The sequence below is a fragment of the Electrophorus electricus genome, chromosome 2, assembly GCF_041902795.1.
Source record: "Electrophorus electricus isolate QZ-2024a chromosome 2, ASM4190279v1, whole genome shotgun sequence".
Taxonomy (NCBI): domain Eukaryota; kingdom Metazoa; phylum Chordata; class Actinopteri; order Gymnotiformes; family Gymnotidae; genus Electrophorus; species Electrophorus electricus.
This window is the reverse complement of record NC_137498.1, coordinates 35,562,553-35,585,072: the sequence shown is the minus strand read 5'-3', so window position 1 is coordinate 35,585,072 and position 22,520 is coordinate 35,562,553. Positions and strand designations below refer to the sequence as shown.

The 22,520-nt window shown below is 40.6% G+C and overlaps 1 protein-coding gene across 3 annotated transcripts; it reads left to right on the top strand.

Annotated features, from left to right (window-relative positions):
• Positions 1 to 910: 910 nt before the first annotated feature.
• si:ch211-57n23.4 (immunoglobulin superfamily DCC subclass member 3) lies at positions 911 to 21,512 on the top strand. Of its 3 annotated transcripts, none has more exons than XM_027012118.3 (14): positions 911 to 3,005; positions 9,727 to 10,038; positions 10,837 to 10,981; positions 11,087 to 11,217; positions 11,352 to 11,489; positions 11,673 to 11,831; positions 16,429 to 16,594; positions 17,445 to 17,695; positions 18,048 to 18,212; positions 18,730 to 18,918; positions 19,965 to 20,081; positions 20,210 to 20,336; positions 20,467 to 20,602; positions 21,011 to 21,512. In XM_027012118.3, exons 1-14 carry the CDS (start codon positions 2,957 to 2,959, stop codon positions 21,098 to 21,100), a joined length of 2,175 nt encoding a protein of 724 aa, XP_026867919.3. In that variant the 5' UTR covers positions 911 to 2,956; the 3' UTR covers positions 21,101 to 21,512. The 3 variants fall into 3 exon arrangements, with proteins under 3 accessions (XP_026867919.3, XP_026867920.3, XP_081557448.1); XM_027012119.3 differs by having other exon boundaries at positions 20,983 to 21,512; XM_081701322.1 differs by having other exon boundaries at positions 20,467 to 21,512.
• The last annotated feature ends 1,008 nt before the right edge of the window (positions 21,513 to 22,520 follow it).

Genomic DNA, 22,520 nt, shown 5'->3' with positions numbered 1-22,520 from the left:
ACACATCACAACATACCTGACAAATCAGAAAGGACAGGTGAATGAATGTTTAATATTTTGCAAATCATAGATAGATCATATTGATTATGATATATAAATTACTTGACACAGGAAACTGCACTTTTAAATAAGAACAAACACTTTAATTTGTGTTTATTAATGTCTTTAACCTGCTTTTTAATAGCAGATATGTTTAATAATATGACAGAAATTGCTTTTTCCTTAATTTCCTTTTCATTCTTTATTTTCCTTTTCTTTTTCTTTTTTCTTGTAATATGAGACAAGTTTTACCCCTTGAAACAGATTTTAAGTAAACATTTGTCCATTTGTTTTCTTTATTTGCTCACATATATAGGTAGTATTTTAGATTTTAACATAGTTTAACATTTTATTTCAGTTCAACAACATTTTAAAATTGTGTCACAGGGCAGATTGCTGCATTTGTTTTTTGTATCAAAATAGCTTGACAAATCAGGGTTTTGTGAGTCTGTCTGTTTGTCCATCTATCTATCTATTATTAAGCAAAGTAGTCCAGTAGATAACTAACATGAGTAGTTCTTGTTCTACAGTGAGAATGTAGAATCAATAACCATTAGTGGTAACTATTTTATGGCAGTTACCCAAGTAAACAGGTCTGATATATAATACCAAAGTGAAAGCATTGCCTTCTTAGGAGATAGTAATATGTGAGCTTCACTGTAAGCCTTTGATACTATACTGAGATATAAAGGACAAATTATAATTAAATGTGCTACATACAAGGTTGCTGATTATCTGTTCTGTGTGTTTAACAATAAGGCTATCCCAGTACTTGCCTTCTGTGGTAACTTTTAAAAATCACAGCTTTTCTCATATAACATTTATGTAATTAAATTTCAGCTCTTGGACTTATTAATTAAATGATTAGTTGTATTGCACCAATGGAAAAGTGCTCTTAGTAGGAAAAGAGTTTGAACATGTTTCCTATCCCATAAACCATTCTTCAGTAAAGGTATAGGATATGTATCAAAAGGCTGAATTTTGGTAAATTCATGAAATGCTAAAGGATATGTGATCACTGTGGTGGCATTATCTTCTTCAGGCTATACATACCATTAAGCCCAAACACTGCAGTGTAACTAGAGTGTGAATCTTTATGAAGGTCTAAGGAAATGCTCAGCCTTTATATGCCCATCTTTTATATTATGACATTTACACACCTGTTAGATTGTAATAAGGGACCAGGATAAAAGTTTTCATAAACAGCAAAAAGTGTTTTCTTTCTAATAATACACCAGCCATTGAACTTTCTGAGAAGAGCTGTACTCTCAATCTGATAGAGAACGATCATAACACTGGTAGGGGTGTTTTTTGTGGGGTTTTTGTGGGGGTTGGGGTGCACTATGTGAATTGAAAACGACTTATGTCACATGTACGCATTTTCTAGTTAACGTAAATAATCTCAAAGAATTAGATTCTGGATACCATTATAGAATCTAAACTCATAATATAAACTGCTCCGATTGGCCCTTGTTTCTGCTTTTATTGTGATGTGCTTAATCTTGATCAAATGTTGCAAAAAGTCATCAGTGGCTCTCATAGGGTATATTATTTATTGGTTTGCAAATGTGTAGCAGTTAATCAGTGCTGATGTGTTTTGTGCACATTAGTTTCATCTTATGAAGAATTGTCAGCTCATCCAACACATTAAAACACACATTAGGTAAATCACCAACCAAATCACCAATAGCATCTAAAAGAGAACCGTACCAATGAACTCGAATGCTCAGAAGTGTGGATTTGATAACACCTTATGGGAACCATTGAAGATAGCTGGGCAGATGGTTTGAAAATTTCAGGGGGACCATAGAGAAAGACTGAAGGACAAAGAACACTAGAGCACAAAGGAACTAAATAAACTCTGAGGTGAATGGAAAAGATGGCACAAGTTTGTCAGGGAAGTGTCAGGAACAGCCTTTGCTCCCTGTTAAGTAAATTTACTGTAAAGCTCGGTGCTGAAAATCACACTGCTACCAGTATGCTCTTTGCTCATAACATATGTGTGCTTGTATCCAAGTAATTCTTAGTTGCAGTCTGAAGACCTTTTCAAATGTTTGTGATTTCCCTATTAATACTTCTGGTTCATAACATAAGCTAATTCTCGAGATTGTTATGAGCTGGGATAACAGGTGATTTCGAGCCGGGAAATCGAACGTACAGAGGATGGGGTTACTGGGATGGGGAGACAGACTTCAGTGTCCTACTGTAGATTTGTAGCCGTCTAACTAATAGGGTCCCCTTCCCTTTCTTGTTTAAAATTCATATTTATTGCCGGAATCCCAAAGCCGAATTTGCGGAAAAATTAGTTAACGCTGATAGACGCATCGTGATAAATAAGTTTATTCACAATTATTTTATTCACACTTACTATTTATTAGACATTAAATTCACATGGTCATGTTAATAGTTTACAGTCCTGTAATTTTTAGTCAGCGCTTATGAGGTACAATAGATTTATACCATTCCTTCTCAGAAGTGTCGATCTCCTGAAATGAACATCAATCACGCCTAAGGCTAGGTACACAACCCTCCAGGGTGCGCCTCGGTTTGTGATTGGTTTAGCACGGACCAACCTGTCAATGCTGGGGAAAGCTGTTGTATTAGTGTCCATTCACTGGCCGCGGATGACAGCGGGGAACCGAAGACACGTCGAATAACTAATGACCGCTGATCCTTTCGCCAAAACACTATTCTAACGGTGCCTTAAGACGTGACCAGCCGCCTCCGCCAGCACCCGCTGGGCAAAGCGTCTCTGCGTGAAAGTAGAAATGTTTTCCTAAGTTTAAAAACGGTGTAGCCTAATATTTATCTAAGCGAAGGTTTACATCAAGATTTTCCGAAACACGATCGAATTAACTTTTCACACATTTCCAGAGGAAAAGTTTACTTTCAATTGCAACTGGATTTACCCATAAAAATGAAGCCACGGATTCTATTGATCGTTTTACTCGTATTTGTCTTTTCATGTGAGTATGATTACTTTTATAGAATTTTATAATTCTGCTAATGGTTGAAACCTTTTGACGACGGACCACTGCGGTTATGACCTGCGTGACTGAATAGAGCTGTGTAACCTAAAAGTTACATTTAAAGTGAAACTCACTGTTTTGACAGACTGTCCAAATCACGATTTTTCGCGTAGGCTTAGGTGCCCTACAGGCTAATTCATCGATCATTACGAAAAGTCAGATCGGTTTGTAAAATTGTTTTTATAGGTTTTTACCTGATTTACGCTTAATTAGAATAATAGTGGAGTTATAATGTATGCTATATTAGTGGAGAATGTATAATGTATGCTGTATTCTGTATTCTGTGCATATTTGTCCGTCCCCCCCCCCCCCCGCAGTTCGTGATTTGGGTTGAAGTTTATTCAAGCAAATTAGAACGTAACATGTTCTGCATAATCACATTTTTATATTTTGCGCTTTTTATAATTACAAATTGCGAATCCTTGTTTCGCGAAAATTAACGGAAATGCTGAAGTTGGATGCTCACAAAACTTTGAAGTCGCGCTGGTGTGCGCCACTGCTGTGGAAAGTTTGAAGTTTGCTTTTACAGTTGATGTTCATAGCCTACTGTATGTTGAATAAATAGTGATCTAATGCGGACAGAAATGCGCTAGGCACATTCGAAACTTTTTCTGGTTTTGTAGCGAGAACGTGCATGAGAATCAGTAGGCTATATAATAAAGCCTACTAAAGTTATTAAGATTATGATATAATCTTAAATCATATTTATAGGTTTCAAGTGCTTTCTTCAGTTGGGGACAAATGTAGAGTTTTGCTCAGTGAAGGTCTCAAATCCAAAAACATTTCTGACACTGACAATAATGTTTAGATTTTAAATAATGATTTGAGGATTAGGGAATCGGGAATCTATGAACTGGGTGAAAACATTAGGCATTTATTTATTAACCAAGCATATCTGCCACTATTTGAGAAAGTCTCTATCCAAATGCAGATTATACTAACAACATGCTTTAATTTGCAGAATGTTTGTTCCAGAGGCACTTCACATTCTATTAGACATGTTATTAAAAGTTTATTTGCAAATGTGTGTTTATCTCTATATATCTGGGTAGTGCAAATTCTCCCCCAGCATAAATAAACAGGGCGCCAAGGCAGTTGAACAGAAGGAGGTGGTAAGTCCCAGGGAGGAGGAGGGAGACCCATGATCTTATGGTGGGGAGACTACAATGACCTTGGGCCACATTAACCTTTGAGATCCTCCGCCTGGTCAGCAGAACAGTCCAAGGAAGGGTGCAAAAAAAGACCCATAGAGACAATGGTGGCCAGTTCTCCCTGCCCCCTCTGACCTGACCCTCACACCCTCATCTCCATAACACTGGCGGTGCCTTTTGGAGAACCCGGCTGAGACTGAAACCTCATTAAAGCCTTGGGTGAGCACATGTGTGCGTGTGTGCATGTGTCTGTTGGGGTAACCCCCCACAGCTGCCAACGACCACAACCCCCGCCCCACACACTTCTGCTGGGTGTACCTAGACCCTCCAGCAGGCAAACTTGATCCCTCTAATTCAGACAAGACACCCCTCTGGCTAATCCATAAGGCCACAGTAGGACTGAAACAGGCCAGTACACTCTGCAGCAGAGATGGGTGGGCGATGTCTCTATCTCTGCTTGGCTTAAGGTAATCCTTCATGGCTCTCCCCTGCTGAAGGTACCATTATGAGCCTGACATAGTGGGCATATCACAGCATGGATTCGTGCAGCTAATCCCTTCTTAAATCTCTTTCCTGTAGGAACACCTGTGCGACGTTTAGCCCATAGGCTTAGAGCTAAACTAGAACTTTGGTTATAGTTTTTGTCTTTTATTTACATCTTCTTGATTTGAATAATTGAAAGACCACACCACTATTTGAGTAGTTAAAGGGCGCTACATTGTCCTGAGCAAAGTTTCATTTGTGCATGGAGTCATAGCTGAGACCTTCAGACTGCTAAACTTGAACTAAAGTGTTTTGGTCCACTTTAATTTAAGATAAAGATGCACATTAAGGGAAGGAACATAGCTATTTAGTGAGGATGAGGATGAGGAATTTTTGTTAAATTTCACACAATTATTTTGTCATTTATTAAGCCTTATGGGCTGGAGGGATGCCATAAGGTGTTCTTTATACTTTTAAGTAATTGTTAATTATTACTGTTAATAATCTTCTTTAAGAAGATTTAGACTGGTATAAAATAATAAGGACTATCACTAAAGAAAATAACACCATCAGAGAAAGACGAAAGTGCTGCTGTTGGTAAGAACCAGTGTTAAAACTTGTGCTTGCCAAACCCATAAAGAGGGACCTTCAGCTCATCTATCCTGTATACATTTGTGGTTCTTCTTTGGTTGTGCTAGGAAGCCTTTGTTATTTGTAAAGAGTGATAGAGCCTAGTGATGAGTTGCAGCTTGCTGTGGTCAAGAGCCCCTGAATGAACCCATCTCCTATGGGGCTTTATCGACAGATTACCCAAGAGGATGTGAGTGATCATGTTTACTTAATACTACCTCATTAGACTATTTTCTTTGTCCACCATAAACTCTTGTGTATTCATTGCTTTCATTAAAACAATACAATTTCTCTCTGTTGACTGAAGAGCTGTGACCATAGTAATGTGTAGTTCACTGTGCTGGTCAATTAAAATGAAACATCACACCTCTCACAAAGCCCAGTTCAGTCAATTGATTGGGCATACTGAATTCTCAAATACAGAATTATTTGATTCTGCTTAACCTTTTGGTAGCAGCAGGGGTACTTATGGTGCACTTTTGTTTAATGGCAATGTAGGAAATTTTCTGACCCATGCAAACAATGTCAGTCACATCCCTTAAAGAGCAAACTGAGAAATTACACATTTAAAGCTCTATATAATGGATCCAGACACCTACTCAAAGGTCTGGGTCTGACCACTTTTAATTCTGCATCTACTAATAAGTGAGGTTATGGGGCTAAACATGGTATGTTGTTCTAAAGGGGAATGTGGGTCTATTTACTGGGTTTATAGCTTAATGGAAAACCAGGTCATATAACACTAGTAATTAAACACTACAGGCCAAACTCATGTGTGCCTCCCACCCCTTATTGATCCAAACTAAAGGTTTGTAGTTTGATAAGCCCTTTACAAAAAGTGTTGACCATCCAACATAATCTAATCACAAAAGGTTTTTTACCGTAACATTACTTAAATGCTAATTAGTTGAAATCCTGTTTAAAACACAAGGAAACATATTTGCAGTCAATATAAAATGTTAATAATATATTTGGTTTGCCAGTTGTAATTGAAACAGTCATTTTAAGAAAATAGGAACAATGGTTTGAGACAATACATGTTAGTAATTGTTCCCAGTCAGGGGGTGGTACAAACAAGACATGTGTTTGTTCCCAAGTTCAACTGGAAATGTGGGGTATTTGCATGACTTTGAACTTGGCATATGCCAGCTAATGACAATCCATTCTTAAACAAAAGGCCTGTGTGGCCTCCCTACTATCAGTAAAAAGGAATGTTTGGCCAACATGCTGTTTAAGAGCTTGTGGCAGTCAGAGCCAGGCATAGTTTAACTCCCATTACTGAGACAAAAGACGGAGACCTGGGCCACCTCGTTCCCCGGAGTTCTGCCAGTCCCTCTTTTCCTCCTCGCTCCTTTACAATTCCTCCCCCAGTGTTTGTATTCAGCCATTGTTTGCGTTGCAGTCATCAACATAATGGACAAGAAGGGAAAGGAATTTGTGAATGTGCATATGCATTTGGAATTCTGCTCAAACGCTTGTAACACATTTTGCAAGAAGGGGCCAAGTTTGAATGACTCACAGATCTTCTCTTGTTTTGTTGGAGTTGGGGTGGCAAGGGCATAAAGAAATTATAATGATCGTAATTAAAAAAAAAAAAAAAGCATTGAAGCTCGAACATGGCCTTTGAGATGTGTTCTATGTGCTATGATTAGCCCATAATCTAATGATATATCTATTCGAAAAAAAATATTAGTCTGAAATTTAAAATTTTAGAATAGTAAAAATATTGCAGGTTTTGTCTTCTCTAAATGATCTATAGACTGCCTCCTTGTAAACTTGATATGTGTACATAATGTACTATATGATAAATTGCATGAAACACAGCTAAAGTAACACACTTTCAAGTTCATCTTCTAACTGGAATTGTTTTAGTAATATCCAAATTGTCTTACTTTCACAAACTGCCTCACAAAAACAGTTGGAGCAAGAGAACATGGTTTAAAAACCGCCAAAGGATTTGCTTATGTTTGCCTTAACCTGGGTGCCCAGGGCCTTTCACAGTCTTTGGCTGGGGGCTGGAAAAGCTTAGTGCAAGGTCTGTCCACCACAATAGCTGTGAAGTTCAGGGCCAACCCCAAGTGGAGACAATGGAGAGAAGGGGGTTAAAGATGGGCTGTGGTGACTGAACACAGGCTGTCGTCACAGACCCCCACCCTGACCATCCACCCATAGCCAACTCTCTCATGACCTTTTAGGGGCTCAGGTCACAACCTGAGGGGCGGGAATGGGTGGAGGGCTCCTGCTGCTCTGGATACCCCACAACAAAAACTCCAAAGCTCATTTTTGACTAATCTTCAACTGCGACTGAAACAGCTCATCTGCAGACTTGAAAACTCAATCATACTTGCTCTGCACTTATTTTATGGTGAGATGGTCTGTTAGCATAAGGACTACATCTCGAGTGACTTCAAAGGTTTTATAGTCAAAACATCCCTTAGGTTATCTTTACCACACTTGCTGCCCAAGTATCCCAGCTGCATTTTGGGTTTATAAAGTAATAGTGTCCCTCTCACAGCACTCACATAAGTATGCTGGGATACTCAAGAAACTACTGCATACATTTGTCCAGTAAAGGGAGGGTTAAACTCACTAGACATTTTATACAGAAAATAAACATAAAATAACAGCATTTGCTGTTAACTGTTTATTGTGGCAAAGAAAAGATCACAGCTTGGTGTATGAAATAGATGTATGAGGCACTCTATGCATGAACTCCTACTTCTAAAAGTATTAGATTTAGCATCCTAGGCCTTTACAGCACTATGGTTCATTCGTGCCGTAACCTCCTTCCCTCAGTAGGGACCACTGAATTATATTATCAGCCCGGGGGTTGGTATGAACAGGGGTCAGGAGGCAGCAGACCCTCGTAACCGTGCACAGCTGAGCCAGGCGGATCCCCCTCAGCATCTGCTGAGTGTGGCACTTCATCACAACAGGAGTGAAGGGAGAATCTCCCCTTCAAAACCGATGCTCAGTAGCAGACTGCTTTCTGACTCTGTGCTTCAGTCCTCTTATAATATCTTGTCCAATCTGTGATGAAGCTTGATGCTTACATTGTGAAAGACCCGGTGTATTAGTAAATGTAGCTAAATGTTGGTAAAGTTGAACATAAGTCACAATAGAAGACATATAGACATATAGCTCAGTGTGTATTTTAGTTAGTTCCAGGAGGTTCCAAATGCAAAACATTTGTAGTTCAGTCAGCACCAGGAGCAAGTGTTGTGATGGTCAAGAGCTAAAGCAGGTGCAAGTCTGATTTTTCCAGCTGTAAGGGAAGTGATGTGGGGGTTACTTGTGTCAACATAACAGGTACTGGAAATCCCTATTCTATGTTCTCTAGTGCAAGTTCAAGAGCAGACTGAAGTTTTCACCCAACAACAGCTGGGACAGAGGCACTGGTCATCCCCCAGTGTTGATCTGGGGCATAAGGGTAGACAGGAGACAGGCGACATCCCAGTGAAAAGGAAAGAAAAATGGGGGAAACAGCCATGGCTTAAGGTCAGACACTGAGAGGAATGGGGTGAGCCAGTGGCATGGGAAAGTCACCTCCGAGTCAGCGTGAAAAGAAACTGGGGTCTGGGTGGTGGTGTGGATGGGTGGGGGTCTGCATAAGTAGGGGGCAGATGGCCCAATCTGAGAGAAGAACTGATGGCTCCTGGTGGTTGATTGGGTTTTTTTTTTCCACAGAGCTGGAAAAAGAGTTGTCACAGTGCTATTGTCATTGGGGTGGGTTTACGCAGAAGTGGCTCCTCTAACTTGACCTCATAACCTCATAACCCTCACAGTCTTTGGACCCAGTGTCTGCTTTTGTCACAGGCTTTTTTGGCTCAGTGTCTACACAGCATTTGGCCTGATTATAACCAGGTTTGGACTGGTGATACAGAGTTGAAGCGGATAGTCAGAATATAGAACAATCCAGAGAGGCAGATTAAATGCAGTTTGGAATCTTAAAGTTTTGCTCTTATGGCTTGTGTAGATTTAATTTTCCTATTTATTTGACATTCCTCTCTTTGTATCAGTCAATAAGATGATTTATGATAAAGAATAAATGAGGCGAATTAAGATCTTAAAACCTTTTTGTGAAGTTAGCTTTTTAAAGACACGTGTATTTATGTCTTGTTCCATTTTCTCAACAGCAGTTTTTTTCAAATTAATGAAAAATTGAAAATAACAGGTCACTTGAATCATCACTAAATCATGTGCATCATCAAATAATAATGCTGATGATGATATACACTGGTCATCATAAAACTCATCATCATAAAAAACTAGTCATCATCTCTGTACTCTATCACAGGCCTAATATATTATTGAATTCTCATCTTCATAGGTGCAAATGTATTCTCCACACAGTCCAGCTATGCTCATCATTGATTCTTGCTTCTCATGTCCAGGTGTGTGTAACAGCTCGGAGCTGGCCTTTCTGCAGCAGCCCAGCGATGTGATTGCGGTGCGGGAGAGGCCACTCATGTTGGACTGCCTTGTGGAGGGCGAGGGGCCCGTCACCGTGATGTGGCTCAAGAATGGAGAAGCTATGCCTGTTGGAGCAGGAGCCCGGGCCAAAGTGCTGTCCAATGGCACCCTTCTGATCCGCAGCTTCCAGAAGAGGCGAGATGGAGATGTGACAGATGCCGGCGAGTACCACTGTGCTGCACAGAACCGTTACGGCATGCTGGTCAGCCGCAAGGCCCGTGTGCAACTCGCATGTGAGTTCATGTCCTCACTTTAACTTTGAGCACAGGGTGTCCATTAACCGGCGCTATAGGACTCCATTCTAACTCCAGTATAAATCAACAACATACAGCTTTGTGATTGATACCTAATAATGCTATTGGTTTCACATCTCATAACTTCATATTTGCTTAAACATTGTGAGTATGTTAAGGAATATTGACAAGCTGAAGTTAATGGTAATGTAGAAAAAACATTTTCACCTACTTTATGCTTTTGGACCGTATCGTCTTGTCACTGACCTTCCATTTGGTTCAAACAAACCAAAAGGTTTGAGTAATCCAGTAGAATTATAACTGTGATTAGGTCATTCTCCCTTAAGGCACAAGGTTTCCATGGCAATGCTCTCTCATTTGGAGTCCCCCATTCCTCACACCCCTTTATTGATTATGCTAATGAGCAGGTTATTTGGTCTGTACTCTCTTCTCTTAGCACATTTCCCTTTTTACTGGATGAACATATACATTCAAGCAACCAATACTGTTTAATGTATATGGAAATGATCAAACACCAAAAACAAAACCTTCAGGTATAAAAAGATTTGTGTAGTTTAGTGTTACATGCCCTAGGGATGTCAAACTCAATACAACATGCTAGGTCACTCCAGTTAGCATCTTGCTGGCAAAAAATTATGACTATATAAAGCACTTTAATGGTCCAGATGGTTTACTCCTCTGTGTCTTTCTTGTTGGTAAAAATCAGAAATGTCATGTGATTTCTTTCATCATTGCCTGCAGTGGCATGCTCACTTGCTGTCTGTCTGACCTACACAGCCCTTCCAAAGTTTCACACTCATCCTGAGTCTATGACCGTGGAGGAGGGGGGAGTGGCACGTTTCCAGTGCCAGGTGAATGGTATTCCAGAGGCTAGCATCACCTGGGAGAGAGATCATGTTGCCATTGGCACATCAGATGAGAGGTAATATAGAGGCTCATAGCAACTTTTCCTTGGACCTGGGCCCTTTGCAATCTGACCAATACTCTGCCATTACCTGAGTTTACTCACCCATTCACCCTCCTCCAGGTACACTCTTCTCCCAATGGGTATTCTGCAGATCACAGGGACAAAGAAGTCACATGCTGGAATGTACCGCTGTGTAGCAACAAATATTGCCAACACTCGCTACAGCCACGAAGCTCAGCTCAATATCACTGGTCAGTTACTACTTCTATTTTTAAGGGAAGATTCTCAGTGATTGTCATACTGCCTGATGTTATGCTTGTTTTATCCATTTTCATTAAGCCGTGATCTCATCTTCTTCATTTGTTAACTCTATGTTTTCTGACAGGTGGAGCTCCGCGCACCTACAAGGAACCAGTCATCCTGTCTGGGCCCCAGAACCTCACCATCAATGTCCATCAGACAGCCATCTTAGAGTGCATTGCCACTGGGAACCCTAGACCCATTGTGTCCTGGAGTAGACTGGGTTAGAATCCTCTCACTTTCAACTTAACAGAAAAAGGACTCATCTGACTTTAATATCATCAATATGCACTTAGCCTCAGACATTGTTCCTTTGGGCAACAGTAATGGCTCATTACATAGTTTTTCTCTTAGTATACGAACTCTTGTTCATTCATCCCTGTTGTCTATGTGTTTGTATCTTCAGATGGAAGATCTATAGGTGTGGAAGGCATTCAGGTCCTGGGCACAGGGAACCTGATGATTTCTGATGTGTCCCTGCAGCACTCGGGAGTGTATGTATGTGCTGCCAACCGACCTGGTACCAGGATGAGACGTACCGCTCTGGGCAGGCTGGTAGTTCAGGGTAAACCTCTCCAGAACAGCCTCTCAGAGAACACAGCAACACTATAATGGAATCATAATTAAATGCTAACTTTTGTAATTAAATGATAATTAACATTATAATTATAATTATAATTAAATGATAATAATATTCACTCCACTTTGGCAAGTTGAGATATTTGCCTAAAACCATGAAATGTGAAAAACAGTTTGAGTACATATCTGAAGTATGTCCTGATAGACAACACTACTCCTTCTTATAGTCTAAAATAGTGGTATTCAAATCTGGACCTCAAATTCAAATCTGATTTTAAAAAGGATTTTATAATCCCTTGTAGTTTATTAAATTATTCATGTAACTGGTGGGCCACTGTCCTCACACCTGATTCCCAGGTAAAGGGAGGGTGGAACATCTGTAGGACCTGGACCTTGAGGACTGTGAATACCTGGTCTAGAAGACACAGACAAAGTGCTGTTTCTTGTGAGCTGCACTCTCAGTGCAGTGAAGCACAAACCAGATAGACACACATGACAGTGATAGCTTGTTTGCAGAACTCAAAAGTAATTGTGTGTAACTAGTAAGCAAATTAGAATAACAAAACTTTGGGTGGTGTGGTGGCTATGCATAAACCTGAGTTGGATTTGAACATGACTGCTGGAAACTGATTGGCCAGGTGCCTGTGAGAAGTCAATAAGAAGTCAATATTCAGGCTCTGCCTCTCTCTTTTACCTCTTCCCACAAAGAGGTAAAGGGATCTTTAAACCCTCCTCCTTTACTCTAATGGTGTGAGATACTTGACTAGCATTTTTAGTAATTAAGCACTGAAGGTACTGTCCAGCTGGACATGAGGGAGGAGGGGTACAGCCTGGGTAATGGAGTCTGCCATTAGGAAACTCCCCCTTCTTGCCTTATGGTGACACTGCTCATCTATCACTTTCCTACTATCTCTGTGCTCAGCCTGCTCGTATTTCTCTATAGCATTGCCTTCTCTAATTGGATGTCTTCAGGGTAGCTGGTCACCATTTCAGTAAGGACCACAAAGCGGTCATTAATGGTCACAGAACATGTTATGTTTAATATAGACTGCTATTTAATTTTGCTTTGTGAGGCAAAATGACTGTTGTACAAATGACTACTTTGTCTACCTGAAAATTAGACCCTTGACACTGTGGTGAAAAGGCTCATGCTCATGCTTAAATCCCTCTGTGTTTGTGAGATCCTTGCACCCAGCTGTATTTTCTCCCAAGTGTCCATACTTAACCTGATCAATCAATGCTTTCCCCCATCAGTCTTACACAAAGGATTTGGCAGTGCAGCCAAACCCTTTTGGGGAGGTAATCTTTAATATATTCATTAATTTATTGATTTACATTTTGGGTAGCAGAGGAACAAAGAGCTTATGGTTTTTCACCAACATGGGAAATATCCAGTCCCAAGCCTTTCCTAAAGCCCTTGTTAGGCCAGAAAGATACAGGGTTATGTTCAGCTTCATATGAATGACAGCAGATTGGCCAGTGGATCACATCAAAGATAGTATAATCATACTTCAAAATTATAGCCTACTTCTGAAGGAACTATAATTACATTTTTCCTATGATGACCTGGAGTTGCATTTTACATTAAATGTTTAAAAGCTCATTAATTATAAAATACCAACCAGGCCTTTAGAATACCACAGACATTTCAGTATTGCTTTTTTTAGGTAATCCATTTTAGGACCTTTATGTCTCATTGAGAGATCCCAGTCAAGTTCATTGTGGCTCGCGTTCAGGATAATGTCTACCGTTAAGTACATGTAGGTGCATGTTTGCATTTGTCTGCATTTGTTGTGTGTGTGTGTTTGTGTGTGTGTGTGTGTGTGTGTGTGTGGGAAGGTTAGAGAGGTCTGTTCTCTCACATAACCTTGGCTTTCATACTAATATACCTCCCACTGTATTTCACCCATTTTGTTCTGGTTAGAAGCATTGGTCTAAACTGATGCTGAACTGGGATGTGTATAATTGAGGAGAGACAGAAGTGAGGTGAAAAAAATGTGTGTTTGTGTGAAAAATGTGTTTGTGTGTCTGTGTGAAGAACTATGACCTCTAACCTTTGACCTGTCGTTTCTTTCATTTCTCACCTTTGACATTGACCTAGTGGTCACTTAGGAAAGTAGTCGAAGAGAGGTGAGGTGGGGGTGGAGTGTGACCTGACAGACAGCCAATGAGGCAGAGAGGGGTGGAGTCTGGCAGAAATTATGACTCCCAAATGAGAAAGGGTAACAGTCGAGCTATGACCCTGCCCCCACACCATCCTCCATGTCAGCGGAGCCGGTTGTTCTCGTCACAGCTGGTGGTCAGGGACAGGGATCTGAAGTTCAAGGAGGGGGGCATATGGCTTTGTGTATAGGGGATCACCATATTCAGCCCCTTTAACTCTTCTTATTTGGGTGAAATTTTTCACATGAAGAATTATAGCGGAATTAATGAATGGCTTCAAAATGCAGATCTCACAGCCAGCGCATAAGCAAAGGGGTTTTTGCAGAATCAGTGGGAAATCTTTTTCTTTTATTAATGGTACCCTTTACTGGTACCATTTGTCTCAGAGAGTAGGGTCTGGAATAAGCCATCATACAGGGCTTATAGCAAAGTGATACAAAGTGCACCTCTGAAACCTCTTAAACCTTTAAAACGTCTTACATTTGCTTCTAACCTACAAATTTACTCTCCATTTCACACAATGTTCATGAACTAGATATATGTTTTTCTTCTGTCAAAGTTTCGTTAGGCAAGATAATACTTATTTATACCATAACAAAAGACCTCAAGAAATGACCTCCTATCCAAGCTAAAGGTCAGGTATGGGATTCTGTTCACAGGATAACAGATCAATACCATAATGTGAACAGACACTGAAGCTGTCAGTTAGGTCTTAGCTGCGAAGAGGCAGCTGATCAGTAATTCCCCACAGAGCACCCAGGAAGCTTGCTCCTTATGTGCTTTTACACTGGGGTAAAAGTGTTTTCCTAGTGACAAGAAGGCACCAGCTGAAATGGCATAGGACAATACATGTAGCAAGCTCCATTATAGATCAGCAGAACAAGCACTATATTTATTTTATTGCAGTGTGATGACTAGAAGACTTGGCAAGTCTAATGACACTGGATTCAACTCTAGTCACAGGACTAGTCTTAAATGATATATGTACACACTTGGATGAAAAACTATGTATAAACTATAAATCAGCAATACTTCTAAAAACAAGAAAAATGCATTATCTATGGGTTTCCTTATAGAAACATGCATTATTACACAGAATCATGAATATCGTTTTGGAGTTAATTTATACTTTCTAATTTCCACTCATACTGGAGTGTGGTGTATTCTTGAAGGGTGTGGGAAGAGTGTGCTGTGGTGGACTACACGCAGCCTCTCCCTGTTCCCAAGGTTTTGTCTGGGGTACCTCATCCTATTTTGGCCCACAATAGTCTCATCATTCATAGCTCACTACCCACTTCTCTACTTCAGCCAGCTCTAAACACAGTGGCTTCATTCAAATGTTATACTTTAAATGTGTGTTATGAAGACTTCAAACAGAGATGTAACTGTCTGATACATGTAGTTTTGGTTCTTTATCTTAAGAAAACCTCTGGATATTCATATGAGTAGTTCATTCAGAGAGATGAAAAGTCCTGGTCATTGCCCATTAAGTCACATTAAAGCATTCAGTTTCCCTTTAGGGTGTTTACAGGTGTAGCTGATCTATATTTTTGCCTATTTATTTTATAAAATGGGGTCCCACTGGCAGAGAAAGCTGTGGTAGCCCAAACATCCATGACTGCAACTGATGGATGGTTCTTTATTGAAATACGCTTCCCTATGACCCTTGACCTTTCACACCTCCATGGAACCCTCCCCGTCCCAGATCCTCTTCCCATGCATGGAGAGGAGGACTTTGGAAGGTGTTTGGGGTCTGTTGTTGGGGGGTTTGGTCTTAGTCTGTGTCAATAGGTCAATGAGATGCATGGTGCAGGGTTGTGGAGTGCTCTACATATATGCATGGCCATTGTAAAGGCACTGAAAGGGTGTTGTGTGGAATGGTGAACTCACATCTGTCCCACTGTGCAGGGGGAGGGGTCTCAGGGGTCATCGATCAGGGTTAGAGCGCTTTGGTTTAAGGTCAAGATCTAACATTTGAGCCCTGTGTATGTTTAAAGGGTGGCTGGTTGTTGTGATGAGTGAAATATTAGCTCTGATCATGTTTGTCATTCATATGCAGTCATCTTTTATTAAAGTGAAACAGATATCTTAATAGCTTTATTGTATAACTGCAATCTAAAATCTAAAAACAAAAACATATTTCTAAAATATAATAACATAATATCATTATTCAGTGTACTTTTGGGTGTAGTGTTGAGCCCTCTCAAAGCCTCTAGGGATGAACTACCTCAAAATCTTCTTTTTTATTCAGTTACTAGTTTTATGCCCTAATTATTGTTTTCCTTTTTTTCTACCCCCCCGATGTTTCCTCATACTCCACAACTCTATAACATCGTGTTTTCCACTTATACCCTGACCCTCCCTGCCTTGTTTCCTCTCCTCTGTCTTCCTGCCACATTCTTGTGTGTGTGTGTGTGCAGCTCCTCCTGAGTTCCTTCAGTGGCCGCAGTCCGTGTCCAAACCAGTAGGGGGCAGTGCTGTGTTCACCTGTGTAGCTCAAGGAGTCCCTGAGCCTCACCTCATCTGGCTGAAGAACGGGAAGATCCTCACACCTGGAGACCACGTCAAGCTCACCAACAACAACAGGTGCACATGGGCGTACTGTTAAAGCAGAACAATTAGCATGAGGACACAGAGGGATGTTACTGATTTTTGACCAAACAACTTTTGTTTACATTTTACATTTTTAGATTTTTTGGTATTTAATCATCTACTTATAGAACGTATCCTAGCCAGAACTGTAGGATAGAGTTTAAGATACCACTGAACTGGAATTAGGCTGAAATAAAGGAATCAATGCTGATACCTACAAGAAGTGCAAAATAAGCACAAGCTCTATATCAGACAAGGATAAGTGCTATAACAAACAATACCACACAATAAGTATTAGGGTATCAGTTAATCAGCATAGGTGCAGGATCAATGGTCATTCTAAATAAATAAGTCCGTCTGCGTTCGATGACTCAATTTGACTTAATTTGCGTTTATTTACTCAAATTGTTTAAAGAATGCAGTTATGTTGAATTTGTATGATTTTTGACTATCATAATATGTTTTATGCGTTTACGTGTTTCTTACATTTAATCACTTTTATTCATTGTTTCTAAATATTAAATTGCATAGCAATTTCGACATTAAACCACTAGATGTCAGTCTCCACTTGCTTATTCCTTAAGCTCATGTTCGTATGTGAATTGCTAATGTGAATTGCTTTTTTTTAATGTATTTTTATTATTATTATTATTTTTTTTAAATCAAACGACTAAGACATTCCAAAACAACAAACAAAAATATATTTTCAGTTAGTGATTATAACGATATAACCTATTTTCGAATTCTTAAAAAAAAAAAAAAAAAAAAGGTATTAACCTTGTCAGTCCTAACATTTTTGTCATGGCTCTTATAAATGTTTCTCATTTGCTGCTGTGTCCTGCAGTACCCTGGCAGTAACTCGCATCACATCAGAAGATGAGGCCATCTACCAGTGCATAGCTGAGAACAGTGCAGGCACCAACCAGGCGAGTGCGCGTCTGGCTGTGTCTCTGGCTAAGGAGCTGCCTGAGTCCCCTCAGGGTCTGAAGGCCACAGCACTGTCCAAAACCATGCTGCAGCTCTCCTGGCGCCAGCCCCCGAGCGAGGTCACTGACAGCATCATTGGCTATGTGCTGCACATCCGTAAAATCGGAGGTGAGTGACTACACAGTCCCAGTGTTTACTGCCTGCATCGCAGCACTGAGAGCAAGAAAAACTGTTACAAATAACTGTTATATATCACTAGCTGGTGCTTAGCTTTTACTGAATTAACACTAATAATGTTTATACTTAATGGTGTCTCATATTCCCCTTGACTCTCAAATTAAGAGTTGCTTACACATAGGATAATATACATTTTGGCAATTCTGGAAAAGCTAAGCCATATTAATGACAAATAATGATGATAAATGCAAAAATGGCAATAATGAAACTAGATTTTAGGGAAGTTTACTTTTTTATGTACATGGGTTTATCTACACTCTTTTTGACTAATTACCAATGACAGAACCAGACACTAAAGAGTTGCAAGAGGCTGTCAGCAAGACAACCTACCAGCATGACCTCACCAACCTTGAGCCTGCCACCACCTACACCATCTATCTGAAAGCCTACTCGCCACTTGGTGCTAGCCAGCGATCCAGCACTGTCATTACTACAACACTAGGGGGCGGTATGTAGCCATATGCTCACTGTACATTGGGAAGAGAGGCATACACCCCTACTGCTAATTGCTGCGTTTTGCTGAACTCATTTATTGTTTTTCATTAGGCCACTTTCTTACTTCATGTCCCATTTAGTCTCTATGCACACTTACTCTTTAATTCCATGCATTTTATATGTCTCTCTTAAGCTTTTCTCTTTCTTTCTTTCTTTCTTTCTTTCTTTCTTTCTTTCTTTCTTTCTTTCTTTCTTTCTTTCTTTCTTTCTTTCTTTCTTTCTTTCTTTCCATTTTCATCTGTCTTGTCTAAATATGCAGATGGCTTGTCCACTTTACCTCCCTCTCTCTTCCTTAGCCCTTCAGGTTCTCTGTCTCTCTCTAAATCAATCCTCTTTTCACCATATTTTCCACCCACTCCTGTGCAGTCCCCCTCAACTGTTATGTTCCTCTCAGTTAGAAAGCCCCTGAAAAATATTCCGCGTTATTTGCAATACTAAAACAATAATTTCTCTCATTTGAACCTTCCTAGTTCCCACCCCTCCTGCGTTCTTCACTAAAGTGGTAAACATGACCTCAGTGCAAGTTTTGTGGGAGCTGCCTACCAAGCCAGGCAGAGTTGAAGGCTTCAGGCTGTCCTACCGCAGGGTTCCCCATGGAGAATTCTTGGGGCCAGTTCAGATGTCCTGCCACACTAATGTCCACACTGTTTCACATCTTGGTAAGTGTGGGGGTGTGCATATGTGTGTGAGTGCATCTTATTAAGTATGTTTCTGTGTAATGTGTGCACCTTGCTAGGTGAGCAGAACTGTGTCTTATCACTATTACACCTTGCTAAGTAAGTGTAATTGTATATTATACCATACTTAAAATAAATGCTGTGTATATATGAATCAGTTCAAATGCAGAGCCAGCACTGCACTAGGTGACTATGAATTACTGTGAGTGTGACTTGCCTTTGGATGTTGATTTGTGACCTCAAATTCGGAACTTGTCATAACAAATGATAGTCATTTTTAATTCTGAAGCAAGATGAATGTGAAAACTTGTGAAAACAACTTCTATTGACTCATTGCATTAGAAAATGATTAAAACAGAGCACACTTTCTGGAGTTCATCATACGACTCATCATACTACACTGTAGATTATGTATTGACAGTGGTTTGTTTTGGCTGTATATTCTATCCCATTGAAGCTGAAACAAAACAGAGACTAAGTAAACCCCAGTGTCCTATTTTCAAATGTGCAAATACTTTTGGCTGGCTAAAATGGGAGGAAAATGTATAAAAATGACTGTAATTTGTATATTAGCTCATGTGATGTACATACCAGTGAGCTAAAACTAACTTTACACTTTAATTTCATTTTTTATTACACACTCAAATCCAAGAATAAAAGTTGTGTCATTGTATACCAGCATTGTTTGAAATACAGTAATGTATATGGGATGCTTTGAAGGGAAGGAAAAGGAAGAAAGCAGGAGTGTTACATTTTAGGCAGTTGAAAAAGAAAATAGAGATATAAACACACTTTCGTACAAACAGGTCTATTAAAAGATAGATAAAAGAGGGGACTATGAGAAGAGATGGATAAACCCAGCGAGAGCCAAGAGGATTCTGCATCAAACAAAAAGCAAAGACCGAGACCTGATCAATAGTGTTACTGTGACTCACGTTCAATAAATATCTATTTAGAAGAGCTGGCATGTGCAAGGTGGATTAAGGATTATAGGACTTTTGATTAATGTGTTTGCAATGGCTTCTTAGATCCTGGTGCTGTGTATGAAGTTAAACTAGTGGCCTATAATGGCAATGGAGAGAGTCACTGCTCCAAGAGACTTGTGTCACTGGCAGAGGATGGAACCAGTGCTAAAACCAGCGCAGGTAAGTCCACTGCAAGTCCACAAAGAGCTCAATGACAGCTTGCTTTGATTTCTGACAAGATAATCCTTACCTACAAGATATTAAATATTTGTATTTGAGGGTGAGGATACTTTCTTTTTTCTGCTCAGGAGAGGGGAGTGAGTGTAACTGCAGGGCCAGCACAGGCTCTCTGGGGGGTATAGTTGTCGGAATCCACATCGGCATGGCCTGCATCATCTTCTGTGTGCTCTTCCTCATGTTTGGATACCGCCGCAGGTGAGGTGCCCTCTGAAGACTGTCCTGTATTGCTTTTGTATATTTTAGCTCATAGGTCGGAAATTTGAAATGCACCTTTGCTGTTTGCTGTACCAAGACTTATTCTGAGTGCTGGATTTCTCTGTGTTAGTTTCCTCTGCAGAAAAGGGACTCAGGACAGCTGGTCTGTGCCTAGTGCGGAAGAAGGTGGGCCTCATGCCCCAAGCAATAGCATTCCGAAACATGGAGTCACGCTCCCAGTACAAGCCATAGAGCTATTACCTCAGGTAGGACTCACACTCAGAAATGGACCGCTAAGATCAGAGCAGCAAGGGTGTCTCCCTCAGCAGAGGAAGTATATTTATATTATTAGCCAACTAAGTCACCCACTGTGTCTATTTCTATGCTGTAGTTGGGGATGGGGGGGTAGTTGAATAGAATTTATATTCTTACCTTGAGATTCAGAGCAGCTGCCTTGTAATTTTGTTTTCTGAAAGCTCCTAGCATTATCTCTCAGTAAGGAGATTTGTACAGGGTTTACTGAAGTGCTATGGCACAGTGATGGATCACAGTGCACAGTGCAGAGAACCAAGGTCACACGCAGTGAGAGTGAAGGGATGGAGCTGATCAGGCACCCATGTGATTGATTGCTCTGACTGACTTGCAGTGATGATGGCGTCTGCTCCCTTCCCCAGGATCACACCCACACTCTGCCAGCTCAGCGGCAAGTTCTCATAGAGCAGCACTCCGTCAGCCTGCCTGGCACAGGAGCGGGCACTGGCTAGCACTGGCCCCCCTCCCACAAACTCTGCCTCCCTGTGGTTTCTCCGCTTGGCCTGCCCATGAAATCTCCCTTCAGGGCCCCTCAGTATTAAAAAAAAAAAACTGCTGCTATTGATGAGTCAGGGCTTAATTGGCCCGGCACCAGGCCTCAGAGTGATTCACTAACAGATTCCATCTTATGAGGAGAACAAGCTGTCCTCTTTCTTCCTTTATTCAGGTCCCTTTGGAGCAAAACTTAATACCTTTAAGATCTGTTTTCTGACGTGCTACACTAACACGCCCAAACATTTAATCACAGGCTTAGGAGAGTTACTGAGTGACAGAGTCCATTTAATACAGCTTGATTTCACTTCCATGCACCAAAGTAAGTATGGCACTGATGCACACAGAGAAATAAACAACGAAATATAACTATGTTTTAGTATCAGAGGACTTTCTGCTTAAACCAAAATTTCTTCTAGCAATGGTGTCCACTGATAATAAGACATTCTGGTATTGCACTATACAAAGAATGTCCTAATTAACTCCCCCCCCCACCCCCCCCACCAAGAATATTTATGTGCTAGGGCCAGATAAAGTCTCTGTGTTTAAGCTCAGCCATATCTGCCAGAAATACTGAACTACAAATTGTGCCAAATAGGGAAGTCACATCATGACTAGCTATATTCTTTTTTAGTTTGACTGGTTAGAGAACAAAGCTTTGTTCCTGCCTTTAGCCTTAATTCACTAATGCCAAGAAATAGATGTTGCCTTGTGTGAGTCTGAACGAACTGATTGTTAGATTCTTCACCATACTAGCCTGGAGGCTGGTCAACTCGGAGGAGCCATGAAGGCAGTTGATCCCCCAACCTTTTATTAGACCTATTTTCTCTCCCATTTCCAAAAGCTGTACACTTCCAAAGATAGCTACCTCAGAATGTTTGAGCCATTGTTGCTGTTTGAGCAAGCCTACCTCAAAAAAAATAAATAAATAAATAAATTGGGAAAAAAAAAAAAAAAAAAAAAAAAAAAAAAAAAGATCCTGGATTGATCAAACTTCTCAGAGTAGGATCGGTTTTCAGTGAGTGTCATGGTGGGAACTGAGGTAATTGATGTTCACTCTGTGAAGTTTGCTCAGTGTGCCCCCCCCCCCCCTTTCCTCTGTGTGCCAATGCTGGTGCCAGTGGCAGCCACCTCCAGAACCCGCACTCAGGATGCCCACCAGGTTACTGCCATGAAGAGCTCCACCCTGGTTTGGCACACCACTATCGCTGCCTTCAATCGGATTTAGCCGTAGTGGACCAAAACAACCTTGGATTTCCACAGCTGCCTGTCAACTTGCATGTTATCATGTCATCGGATCAGGACCAACATCCTTTGAAGTTGCCTTAGAGCAGATTAGCAGGTGGGCAGTGGGAAAGTGTCCCAGTTATCCCACAGTAA

Coding starts and splice junctions, on each gene's coding strand:
- si:ch211-57n23.4 (XM_081701322.1), top strand. CDS start 2,957: ATGAAGCCACGGATTCTATTGATCGTTTTACTCGTATTTGTCTTTTCA. Junction 17,696..18,047: donor GCACATCCGTAAAATCGGAG/GTGAGTGACTAC, acceptor TACCAATGACAG/AACCAGACACTAAAGAGTTG. Junction 18,919..19,964: donor CCACACTGTTTCACATCTTG/GTAAGTGTGGGG, acceptor ATGGCTTCTTAG/ATCCTGGTGCTGTGTATGAA.